This window comes from Carlito syrichta, unplaced genomic scaffold (assembly GCF_000164805.1).
Source record: "Carlito syrichta isolate Samal-C Ts95f unplaced genomic scaffold, Tarsius_syrichta-2.0.1 Scaffold303295, whole genome shotgun sequence".
In the NCBI taxonomy this organism is placed as follows: Eukaryota; Metazoa; Chordata; class Mammalia; order Primates; family Tarsiidae; genus Carlito; species Carlito syrichta.
Genome location: NW_007247391.1, coordinates 481,565 through 495,154, shown reverse-complemented (window position 1 = coordinate 495,154; position 13,590 = coordinate 481,565). Strand labels below are relative to the sequence as shown.

General features: G+C 35.3%; 1 protein-coding gene across 1 annotated transcript in view; it reads right to left on the bottom strand.

Moving 5' to 3' along the window:
• Positions 1 to 2,007: 2,007 nt before the first annotated feature.
• The window catches only part of LOC103260675 (collagen alpha-1(XXIV) chain-like), a gene marked incomplete at its 3' end in the record, with an annotated part of 127,962 nt that continues 116,379 nt past the window's right edge, over positions 2,008 to 13,590 (bottom strand). The window contains exons 15-19 of the mRNA XM_008058323.2: positions 7,469 to 7,522; positions 7,346 to 7,390; positions 7,045 to 7,098; positions 6,751 to 6,804; positions 2,008 to 2,061 (exon numbers count right to left, since the gene is read on the bottom strand). Coding sequence (XP_008056514.1) covers positions 2,008 to 2,061; positions 6,751 to 6,804; positions 7,045 to 7,098; positions 7,346 to 7,390; positions 7,469 to 7,522 — 261 coding nt within the window. The remainder of the gene's footprint in view (positions 2,062 to 6,750; positions 6,805 to 7,044; positions 7,099 to 7,345; positions 7,391 to 7,468; positions 7,523 to 13,590) is intronic.

Genomic DNA, 13,590 nt, shown 5'->3' with positions numbered 1-13,590 from the left:
TGAAAACACGGCTCATGGAGCCTTTAACCAAGCTTAATAAGAAAGAAGAAAATGCTCCCAAACCACACTGATAGCAAGGAGGCACCATAGCCCTTCCTAGGGCATACAGCATTTGCAATTACAATAAAATTAGGACAAATTCATGACAATAATAACCTTTTAAAGATAATGAAAGTTAAATTAGTTGCTGTACCCTTAGTATGATAAGACAGGTAAATACTATTCATTCCAGGAAAGTTTTCATTAAAAATGATTAAAATAAAAGAATGTAGGCTCATATGAGAGAGGATTAATGTTAATCTGAAGTTTTAATTACTCAAAACAATTATTTCTTCTCAGAATGACGACATCAATATACTACTGTGTTTTACTTCGTATTATCTTCCTATGAATAAAACTAGGTTCAATGTAGTTGCTTAGATTTTTGAACTATCAATGACCAGTGTGTTTTTAAATTAGACAATAAATAAGAAAGGCATTTGCTGAAGAATCAGCCAATCCCAAAGGACAACTGCAAAGTAACAAATAGATCTTATGGTTTACTAAGAGAGGGAGAAAGCATCAGTATAATACTATTCTTAGAAACTGCCCACACCACAGGGACATTATTGCTCTTATTTGTTTATTCTGAAATCAAATTCATTTTCTCAGCTTTACTGCGGCATCTAAGACTGAAACAGATATATATATATATATATATGTATATATATATATATATATATATATATATATATGCATGTGTCTGTCTGTCTATCTATCTATCTACACACACACACAAGAAGGACCCCCAAAAAGCCCAGAGTTATCTTTTGGAGGGCAGTCCCCTTGTTGCACAGGCTTCCATCAATAGGTAAGTGTTCTAGGAACCCATCCACAGCAATGGACCAGCTAGCATTGCTGAGAGGCTGCATTTGGCTTCAGTGTATTCTTTTTTGAGATTCTTTCAATGCGTTTGCCCGTTTCATGATGGGTGATTTAAGAGTGTACCTCCCACACTGAGCTGAGTGTTCAGCAGTTTTTGACCAAAAATGGCTTGACCCCTATGTTCCACCTCCTTATTCTCCTGGTCTCGCCCACAGCAACCTTTTTTTTTTGTTTCCCTGGATGAAAAAAGCTTTCAAAGGGAAACATTTTGCTGATGTGGATGAAGTGAAACAAAAAATGGCAGAAGCACTACAAGGCATCAAAATTGACGAGTTCAAAAACTGTTTTGAGCAGTGGAAAAAGTATCCTGACAGGTGTACTGCATTAACTGGAGAGTACTTTGACGGTGACTAAAGTTTAAATATGTAAGAATAAATTCACAATGTTTAATAAATTCCTTTTTGGGGAGGTCTCCCCTTGTATACATGTGTATGTACACACACAAACACACACAAATATATTTATTTTGGCATATATTTCTAAAACTAGAGTGAGTTTCAGAAGCTTCATCTCTATGTAGTATATTTTTGACTTATAATATGATTCCAAAAAACCCAAATGTTTTGTCTCAGGATCTCGTGTTCTATGTAGACTTTTATAAAAGAAAGCTACTCTATATCAAGCATTAAGACAAGGTCAAGATTTTGACGAATATACAAACAAAGCTGATATATGAACTAAAGACAATTGTGCTTATTATAGAATACTGAGAGAGCTAAATGATATGTGCATATAGCAATAATTGGAAGCTTCTAGCATTAATAATTCAGTGAAGTTTATATCTAGAAATTTGATTTCAAGCCTCACGTACCTGCTATTTATAGCTGTTGTGCAGAACAAATAAATCAACTGTGATATAATCAAGGTAATAATGAGTAAATGCAATTTTCAAACAGAAACACCTTAGAAGCTCTGTTATATACCTCCTAACATACCAGAAAAAATTTAGTTCAAACTATTTACATAGATACAAACTTTAAAGAGAGTCTTTATTAAGTCTGTGATATTCAAACATGTTTTACCAATCAAGTTTAATTTCATCATTTTAATCTTTATTTTATTATCTTTCCACCAATATTTTACCTCTGGTCCTGGAGGGCCAGATGGTCCTTGGGGTCCTGGGTCACCTGTCTGGCCCTAAAAGGGGGAAAAAGATCAAAGTATAAGCATTAACTTGATAAATACAATTAAAAGAGGAAACAAGTATATGGCAAGCAAACAGGATTCATTATATTATGCCAAAGTTATAATGACTTTTCAGATACTTAATTATAACCTTCATTACTGTAAAACTTGTTTACAGAAAATGTTTACAGATTAAATATATATTTACTCTGAAGTGTTAGAGATACAAACAAATTAATGACTTAAGTGTTCAAATAACAAAAAAGTTGTGTGTGTTTCCCAGAGATAAGACAAGAAAGCTTGACTCTTCAAGGCAGGGAACTCTGGATGAGGAACTGCTTTTAAAAATAACTACAGTCCCAGAACTGTCTCTGAAAATTCTTCTCCCTTTGTATACTGTAAGTGGCCTGAATTCGTTCTTAAGATTCACCTGGATCGAAATTCTTGTTGCTTAATCTCTATAAACCTCAGTTTTCTCATCAATAAAACTGGAATAAAAGTAACTGTACTGACATTCTCAAAGAGTCATTGGAGGAGTAAATGAGATCCAACATGGAACGTTCTAAACACAGCACCTGACATGTTAAGAACCTATTAAAGGTCAACCAGTTTTTACAATCACAAATCCTCTCCACAGCCTTGCTCCTCTCTCCTGGCTGATTCTCAGAACTCCTGGACTGTTTTGATTCTTTGACTGAGTTGGGAGGATTCAGCTTACATACCTCCGAAGTCCATTTTGGATATTCATATTAAAGGTGCGAAATCAGGGTTAAAGAAGAAAGTAAGAGGGGAGAGAAGCAGTTGCATAGTCCAAAATAGGGAAAGGCTGGCGAAGCTCTCAAGAGACAAAAGGACAGAACAGGTGAACAGTACTCTAATGACATCTATTTTCATAAGAAAAACTGTGGAACTCATTATGTCTGTCATACTGAGTTTCCATATGAGGTTCAAATTTCATTTAAATAGGCCTCAGACCACATCAGATTGCAAGATACGATAAGATTACCCATTTTCCAAGAATGAAAGCACTGTTTCACAGATGCACTGAATTCACTCTCAGTGCCGAAACATCTGGACATAAAACAGGACGCAATCAAATTTAAAGAAAGGCAATCAAATATTATGTGAAGGCTCATTTAAGTTTTCCTTTCCAAATAAAAACAAAAACTGTGATCTATCAGAATCAGTATATAAGGGAACCAGGCATAAGTTCTTAAAATAAGTACCTCTCATAGTAGCGATGGAGCACTCACTGGGGCCCTCTAGTGGCAAAATCTAATCATAAAGTTAAATTGACAAGCAGGAAAAAACAGCAACACCATAGGGCTTTGTTTTCAGAAAAGCTGACTGACATCCAGATATTTTGAAACATAAGTTGGATGATAATTTTACTGGTTCTTCCAAATAATTCTTTGTTTTGCAAAACTTCAGTTGCAAGTGTCCTATGAATGTCAATTTTCCTTTATAAAACTGAGTTTTCAAGTCACTATTTTAGAGAATTGGCTAATATTAAGTACACCTCTATAAATGACAAAAAGCTTTAGTTAAAAAATGGAAAGAACATAATAATTACCTTTGTTCTCTCTGTCTCAAGGAAAGAGTATTTACTAACAACTTTAGAGTGGTAGTTTTGAGTGTCTGTTTCTCTCTCTGGAATATTTATAGAGCAAAAGCTTCCCTTTACCAGAATGCAAAAACTTTCCAGATCAGAACATTACTTCTTATATCTTGAAAAATATTCTTCATATTACAATTCAGAGCCATGTGGAAACAATATAAGTAACATAACAGCAACATTTTAGATGACAGAAAAATCAAAAGTATGGCATATAAAATAGTATTAAATAGGCTCTTATGATTTGGGCATATTTTCCACGATAGTAAGCAAATGTTTTAGGTAGGCATTAACTTATTTGTTTCAAAATATGATAAATGAAATCTACATAAGCAACTTTTCATCAAACCGGTATCTTCTTCCATAACTAGGAAAGGTTTCCAGGTCACATACCTATAATTTTTCTATTAATAAGATACAGGGCTAGGCAATGTGGCTTACCCAGCACTTTGGGAGGCCATGTTGGGAGGACTGCTTGAGTCCAAGGGCCCAAGAGTTCACTCCAGCCTAGGCGTCAGCATGAGATTTTGTCTCTAAAATTTAAAAAAAAATAAAAACAGATACTAAAAAGTAAGAGATGAAAGACAAAGCCATCTCACTCATATCAATTCATGGGTACCTATCCTATCTACAGCTCAGAATATATGTTTTTCAAAGGTTTAATAAAACAAAAAATAATCAAAGTAATTGTTGCTGACATTAAACTTTTTTTATTAGAATAGTACAGAAAGGTATTAGATAAACAAGTAAAAGGCTCACTCTCACCCTCTCTAGTTCCTTGCCCTTAAATAAAATTATTAACATTCATTGTGATATCTTTCAGGGAAAAAAAATCAAGAGTCTTAAGATAATGTGTTAAAGTGAAATAGTCTCTCTGCCTTTTCCTTAGTTTATTTTTTTCCCTTAGTTTAGACTAGAGAAATACTGATAACAACTATTACCAAAAGAGAAAAATATCATAGTCATAGGACTACAAGGAACCTTAAGCATCATTCAGTCTAACTTTGATTTTAATATGAGAAACAGGGTACTGTGCCTGGCAGGTTAAGTGTCAGAGCTAGGATCAGAATCCAGGTCTCTGTCTCTCAAAATAGTGATTTTTTTTTACTCCTATAAACATGTTATCAATATAAATTGAATCAAAGAGTAAAGAATATTAAAATGGTTTGTCTTCCGTAAGCATATTTGACTCTAGTTTCCTAAAAAAATTAATTGTAAAGCATAAGAGAAGAATTTGGTATCATGTATTCATTAATATTGGCCTTAGCTACTGTGTTTTATCTTTTCCTCTTATTATTATCAAAGGTACAGAAAATTGTCACATTATAAAAAAAACAAAGATGTAAAAAGTTACGGTCCTATTCTGCTGATCACTGCAGATATCAGCAGTCCCTGTTATATGGTTTACCATCCTTAAAAAACAGAAGCTGTTTGTTGGCTCCATGACCTAGTCTTATGACCCTATTGATGCACTTTGAAGTTTCTGAGATTCAGCTCAAGGTTACTAATCTGAGTACATGGCTGACTGGGTTAAATATCATAAAGCCAGGCTAAAAAAAAGAAACAGTAAAAAACAAAGGTCACCACTAACATTTCATCAATACAGGGCAAAAAACCAGTAAAAGCAAAGGTCATCACTAACGTTTTATCAAATAGATACCAAAAATTGTTCTTTGGATGAAATAATTCCTGAGAGCTGTATATAAAATATGGTCACTGTTAGAAGCCACAAAGAATGGGATGCAAAAAGTCCAAAACTGCTTCCTGGGATGCAAAGATAAACAATCCTGAGATGGGAGGGCGGAGTTAGAAGAAACACGATAAACAGCTCAAGAAAACACATTTGTTTTTAAATGTTACATCAATAAGTTATAATCACATGCCTAATTTTTTCTATCTATGATCACCTTCACCTTCATGAGTAGTAATCAATATTAAAAACCTAAAACAATCTTAAAATATTAAAACAGTATGGCATAGTGGCTAAAGCATGGGCTCTGACATAACCTGATTTCTTAGGTTTGTCTGGATGGCCACCTACTAACCATGGGACCTTGGGCAAGTTATCTAACAGTCTGTCTCAATTTAGTTAATATATAAAATAGGCCCAGATGTGGTGGCTCATGCCTGTAATCCCACACTTTGGGAGGTCAACGACTGCTGGCGCCCCAGAGTTTGAGACCAGCATGGGCAACATAGTGAGACCCCAACTCTAAAAACAAATATACATATAAGTACATTTATATACTCTAAAAACAAATATATATACATGTATATATGCATTTGTATATATAAGTTAAATATACATAAGTGTATATATACATTTATATATAAAATAGGAAAAATAATGGTTGTAACTTCATAGGATTGCTATGAGGATTAAATTAGATATACAGTCTTTAGAATACTGCCTGGCACTATGCAAATACTCAGTGTTAGCTATAATAATTATGATCTTTAATATTCAGAGATATATTTTGTCTTGTGTTTTAATCATTTCATTTAAATAATTTCAGTAATAAGTCATTTAATACATAATTAAAGTAATTTTAGATTTTTTTGTTTTATTTTAACGATGGTATAAGATATCTTTTTCATTTACCTACTTGATGCCCAATGGTTAGAAAAAAGACAAGAAATTAGAATATTGGGCCCACAATAGAGTGAAAACTTGCTATCTTTTCTTCAGAATATTCCCTTAATAAAACCGATATTTGGAAAAATTCAAATATTTAAGATGGTTTGTACTTTCTGGCTTAAAAGCCTATTGTTTAATTTAAATGCTATCTATAATAAATCATTCAGGGGAACAACATAACCAAGATTTTTAGGACTACTAGTAACTTGGCTTTAGTCTGGGATTGGGGTGGGGACAGGCCCGACAGTCTCTAGAATGTGAACTGAAGGCTTCAGGGATTAGCTACACTCTAAAACCAGAGAGAGAAAGTGCAAGACCAGTAGGCTTAATATCCTCAGAGATATGAGAAATAGGGAAATTATTGTTTTATAACATCAACAATAACAAGACTCATGCTATGGCATGCACTCCATCAAACAAAAAGAACAAAGCAAAACTTCAAACCTACTGAAGGTCCTGGCTTTCCTCTCATGCCTGGTGATCCTGGCAAACCAACAGCACCCTAAAAAAAAGACAATAGAGGGAAGAGAAAGCTATTATAAGGCAGATATGCCTCCATTTACAAACTACTAGACAATTTAATGAAAGTATTCTTAAAAAATTGAGGAAAGAAATGCTTTCAAACAATAACTTTAAACCATACAGAGAGATACCATACCCTAACAAAATACATAAGTAAAATAAGAAGCACTCCTTTCTATGGAATGTATATTTTTTCATATTTACATGAAATTAATGGTACCTTGTCTCCTGGAAACCCTGGTTCTCCTGGCTCTCCTGCAATGCCTTGTTCACCCTAGAAAGCACAATTTCATACAAAGATCCATATGTATCACAAGCATGGCAATATTAAAGAAGGTATTAATTATAAAACAATAATTTCCCTATTTTTCATACTTCTGAGGAAAATTAACATAACTGGCAGCATAAATTAGAACCCATAAATAAAAACACAATAGTTTATAAATTGTGCTGATTCAAAAGAAAGAAAAAGATAAATGTCTAAGAAATTATTTTTATGATAATGTTAATATTTAAATCACCTTATCACCTTTGATTCCAGGTAGTCCTTTATTCCCCGAAAGTCCCTAAAAAAAAAAAAATGACATTTTGTGACATCACAGGGAAATTAAAGGGAAATATCTATGATATAAACAGAAATATACCATTGGGCCAGGAATTCCAGAAGGTCCAACTGGTCCCACAGGGCCAACACTGCCCTGAAAAACAGAGAGGTATATTAAGCATTCACTAGGATTAGAAAGAGAATGTGGCAGAATTAACTGTAAATTAATGAGCACCAAACAACCATCTCACTAAGTTCCTACATTTGCCTTGTTCTTCAGCTTGTATTCCTCTCCACATTTATAAATCATACCAATCTTTCAAACTTTAGTGAAATCAGCCCCATGTCCTGAAACCTTCTCATCCGGGTCTAACCACAAGGAATATTCCTTCCTTTGAGTTCCCAGAATATCCACCATCCATAACATTCACCTTGCAACATTCCTCCAACTAGACATCTTTAAAAGATATGTGAGTGCCATGCTCCTAGGAAGTAGTCAACAAATAGTTCAGTGATTATCTTGGATTTTTATTTCACCCATATATTCAACAGATATTTATTGAGCAGTTACTATGTGCCAGGCATTCCAATGATTTGATTTTATGATTTGAAATGTGCAGAATGAGAAAATCTGCCATAACTTCAGGGATAAACTGAGTACCAAACAAAAGCTTCTACTTTTCTAGCCTTATCATATTTATTCATCATTTAATATATATCGAGCATACTATATACCAGATACCGTAGTTGTGTTAAAAAATAAAAATAAAAAAAACATAGTCTCTAACAGTCAGGTTCTCAATTTTATGCTCCAATTCCTCAAAAACACAACTACCAGTATTGTCTCCTATAAGCAAGAGACTTAGAAAAGCTCTTTCAAAATGTCATCTTAGAATACAAGTACAATAGCAACAATAAGGGTATTTGGGTTTTTTTGTTTTGTTTTGAGTTGGAGTCTCACTCTGTCGCCCAGACTGGAGTGCAGTGGCCGCTCCCGGCCACCGCAGCCTCGACCTGCTGGGCTCCGGCAATCCTTCCGCCTCAGCCTTCCAAGTAGCCAGGATTACAGGCATGCACTACCACGCCCGGCTGATTTTTTGATTTATTGTAGAAATGAGGTCTCACCAAGTTGCCCAGGTGGGTCTGGAACCCGCGGGCTCAGGCAATCCACTCACCTCAGCCTCCCAAAGTGCGGGATTACAAGCTGAGTCACCGAGCCCGGCTAATAAGGGTATTTGAAAGAAAGATCTGGAAAAAAGCAAGGGCATTCCTTGATGGTTTGGAGTCTGGTAACTTCTGTATCATTGAGGCTTCATTTTCCTTCTTCCTCTTGCTATCTCTTTGTTCCATATCATTCTTTATCCTAAAAGACCAAGTCGTTAATTTCCAAATGTTAAGGAACTTTTAAAGTTGAATCTGTGAAATGCTGAAAATGTTGCCCATTTTAGTTAGAATCCAAATGTCTTAGGATAGCATTCCAGGCCTTTTCATTTGGACTTTCATCAGTCCCTCTAGTCTCCCTCCTTCCATGTATCTTCATGTCCCCTCACTTTCTTCCTCCTCCCAATCCTATATTCCAGCCACAGTGGACCGTTTTCCATTTTCTGAACATGCATTCCCTTATCACATGCTGGAACCTTTGAAGACAAGGATGCCAGCACCGGAATGCCCTCCTACTGTGCTACGTAATGCACGCCACGGTACCTTTTCTTTTTCTGTCTTCCCAGTCTGTACACTTGGTGAGAGCAGAAATATGCTTCATTCATTTTTTATGTCTCAGACCCAGCATATTAATGGGTACATAATAGTTTTTGAAATAAAGCGTGGAATGAATTCTGAAGCAATTAATTAATTCAAAAATAGAATTTAAAACATTGATCTTGGCTGGGCTCCATGGCTCAACCTGTCATTCCAGCACTTTGGGGGGCTGAGGCAAAGTGAATTGTCTAAGCCCGTGAGTTCGAGACCAGCCTGGGCAATTTGGCGAGACATCTCTACAATAAATCTAAAAGTAGCCGGGTGTGGTAGCGCGGGCCTGTAGTTCCAGCTACTCGGAAGGCTGAGGTGGAAGGGTCACTGGAGCCCAGCAGGTGGACACTGGGGTGGCTGTGATCGTGCCACTGCACTCTAGCCTGGGTGATGGAATGAGACTCTGACTCAAAACAAAACAAAACAAACAAACAAAAAACCCAGCAATCTTTCAAGTTCTATTTCCCAACATAACACAGCATTTCAAATAGTCTACATTTATATAATATAAATTCAGAATGGAAAATATGACATCTTCACTTCCAGATGAGTCTTAAAGTTTGTGAAATATAACTAAGATAAATTATTTCCAACATGTTTAATCCTGAAATATATGAGACTGCTAGAGGCAAAGAGTAATACTTTCCACCTTAATAGATATGCAGTACTAACACATCATTGCTTGTAATTTCAAATTCTGTCAATAGGAAAAAGTTATTCTTAATGATTACAGTGGCTAGTTTAATCAAAGTTCATAGTTTTAAAGCCTATGATAGATTCAAAAATATGATAAACATCTTTGTTAGGAAATTATGCCAAAACAATCCATGTAAGTATGGATAAAAGTATCTTTCAAACAAAAATATTTCTTTGTATCCTACTTTTTTTTCATAGACAATATAATATTCTTAACTTTTTTTTTAATAAATATATTCCTGTGTCTAACCTGGCATCATCAGATGAATGTACTTTGTGTACACATTATCCTATTTTACTTTTTAGTGACTCAAAGAAAAATCACAAAATAGAAAGTATTGGGAGATATCAAAAACCTATATGTTCTAATGGACTTAGTAAAATAGATAATTATGAAGTAAAAATTGAATACGGAATAGAATTTCTAAGAAACATCAAACATTTTGTGGTATGTAACTATTACCTTCTGAAAACATTCATGATAGCTTAGAAACAGTTTTCAGTTCTACAAAGACAACCTGAACGTCCTTCAGGATTCCCTACCTATCACACCCATCTTTCATGAGAAGATGGAACAGACAGAAGAAATACTTTCATGTATGAAAGCTTTGATGTCCAAGGGGGTGTCTGGGTCACTCCTCCCCCAGCCCCAGGCAATGAAGATCCAAGAGAGACTCCTATTTCAGTGAATGAAAGGAAAGAGTCCAGAGAACTATATCTTACAAAATGGCACCAGCTCAGCCACAGAAAAATAAAGCACCAGGGCAATTTCTGAAGTCCAATGAGAGAGGAGACAGTCAGAAGCTGGCTAGGAAGACAGAGAGGGAGGGCCTGGAGGAGACTTAGCACCTGCAGAAACACTCCCTGTGCCAGCCCCATTATATAACTGCTAGCTGAAAATGTTGTTAATGTGGTTAGGAACACCCTCTCAACCCAGGATATATTGCTAAAAGAGACTTTTTGCCGCTTAAACGCAGGTGCAGTAACAACTAAATGTCCTAACTTGACCTTGGCTTATTAGAATATCATTAACATAGTATATGCATTGTGGTTTCATCCCCCCCCATGGGCTTTTCTATGGTACTTAAGGGTAATAGTCAAGATGGAATAACCTTGGTCAAGGACGCACATGTGCAATAAAAGTTGGTTCTCAGGAAGTAAGGGGCAGATGAGACAAAAATGAAAGAAATGCCCCTAGAAAAGATAAACTAAAAACCACAAACTTCTATCCCTGCTTACCCATTTTGAGCCCCCTCTCTTTTTCTGAAGAGCTTTTGTTGTTTAATAAACGCCTTCGTTCACTCATTCTTTCTTAATCCTCTTGGTCGGGGGACAAGAACCCAAGGTTGCTGGTTTAAGCTGACAGTGGAGTCAAAGACTCTGGCAACACCAAGATTTCAGGTGTTTTTTCCTGCATGGGCAAAAAAAAAGGGGGAATCTGCTGCCCTAATGGAAAGAACTAACTCTAGCAGAATTCGCTCCCTGCTGGCTAAAGTAGTCTTGGACTTGAACAAACATCAGGGGCAGTCAAGCAGTAGTACCAGCCTTAGGTAAGCCCAGTACCCTGCTGGTCTGCAAGGCTTCAGATGAGATGCTACACAGTGCCAGCTGTGATGGTCAAGAGGTTTCTGTGTCACTCCCCCCAACTCCAGGCAGTCCAGTACAGAAATTGACTTCTGATTTTAGGAAAGAGAGGAAAGAGAGTGGGAGACTTTGCCTAGGAACCCGGGGAATTTCCATTATTTTCCCGTAGTCCACCAAGCATTGTATCTAGGAGTCTGCAAGAGTTGCAGCAAACCTAAGCTGAGCGTATACCCCGGGGCTGAAATGGCTGCTGCAGTGATTGCTGGCTTAGGTAATTTATCACTCAATCTCCTTTGACTTCATGGAAACCCTCTTAAGAAGAATGGGTACAAACAAACCCAGACTCTAAAGATTGGAATAAATGTCAAACTCTTTAATGTTCAGACATTAATGACTATCCACAAGCACCAGGACTATCCAGGAAAACAAGACCTCACCAAATGTACTAAATGAGGCACAAATAACCAATCTTGGAGTAAAAGAGATCTGTGACCTTTCAGACAGGAAATTTCAATTGAGGAACTCAATTAACTTCAAGATAACACAGACAAGGAATTCAGAGTTCTACCAGAAAAATTTAACAATGAAGGTAAAACAATTTTTTAAATTAAGCAGAAAATCTGGAGCTAAAAAATTCAATTGCCAAGCTAAAAAAGTCTATCAGAGTCTCTTAACAGCAGAACTGATCAAGCAGAAAAAAGAATGAGTGAGCTTGATGGCAGGCTATATAAAAATACATAGAGAATAGAAAATAAAAAATGCCTATGAAATCTATATAATAGCTCAAAAGGGAAAGTCTACTAGTTATTGGCCTTAAAAAGAATGTGGTGAGAAAAAAAGACAGGAGTAGAAAATTTATTAAAAGAAATAAAAAAGAATTGGCCAAACCCAGATGAATATATAGATGCAAGAAGTTCAAAGAACACCAAGCAGATTCAACCCAAATAAGAGTACCTCGAGGCATATAATACATTCTCAAAGTTGCAGGATAAAGAAAAGATCCTAAAAGCAACAAGAGAAAAGAAGCAAATAACTTTTAAAGGACCTCTGATACGTCTGGCAGACTTCTCAGCAAAAACCTTGCAAGTCAAGAGGCATGGGATGAACATTGAAAATATTGAAGAAAAAATCTTTTAACCTAGAATATTTTACCTGGTAAAATTACCCTTCAAATATGAAGGAGAAATATTTTCCCAGATAAACAAAAGCTGAGGGATTTCATCAAAACCAGACCTGTCTTGCAAGAAATGGAAAAGGGAGTTCTTCAGTCAGAAAGAAAAGGATGTTAATGAGTAACAGTAAGTTATCTGAAGGTATAAAACTCACTGATTATAGTAAGCAAAAATACAAATTCAGAATACTCATATGTTATAACTGTGGTATGTAAACCACTCATATCTTTAGTAGGAAGACTAATAAACAAATCTACCAAATATAATAGCAACAACAACTTTTTAGGAGATAGACAATATAAGTGTATATGAATAAGGACAACTAAAAATAAAAAATTGGGGGGCAGGGTTAAAGAGTGTTTTTTAGTTTTCTCTTTGTTTGGTTTTTAAATTTTCCCTTATAATCACAGTTGCACTGTTGTCAGTTTCATAAAATTGGTGATAGCATGTTGTTTGAAAGCATCATGGCAACCAAAAAACTAAAATCTATAACAGAAACACAAGAAATCGAAAGTAAGAAATTAAAAGAAGCTACCAGAGAAAACAACTTTATACGAAGGAAGACAAGAAAAAAGGAAGAAAGGAAAAGAGGACCAAAAAAAACAAATAAAACAGCAGTAGTAAGTCCTTATTTATCAATAATAACATTGCATGTAAATAAGCTAAATTCTCCAATCAAAAGACACACTGTGGCTGAATTATGAATTACAGCAAAAGCAGTACTGAGAGAAAAGTTTATAGCAATAAACACCTACATTTAAAAAATAGGAAAAATTCAAACAATCTAATAATGTCTTAAATAACTCAAAAAAGAGCAAACCAAAATCCTAAATTAGTAGCAACAGTAAATGAAGCCGAGACAAAAAATACAAAAGATCAACAAAATAAAAAGTTTTAAAAAAAAAAAACAAAATCAACAAACTTTTAGTCAGATCAAGAAAAAAAATGACTACTCAAATAAATCACAGATGAAGAAGGAGATATCACAACTAACACCAAAAATATTCAAGGTTCACTGGAG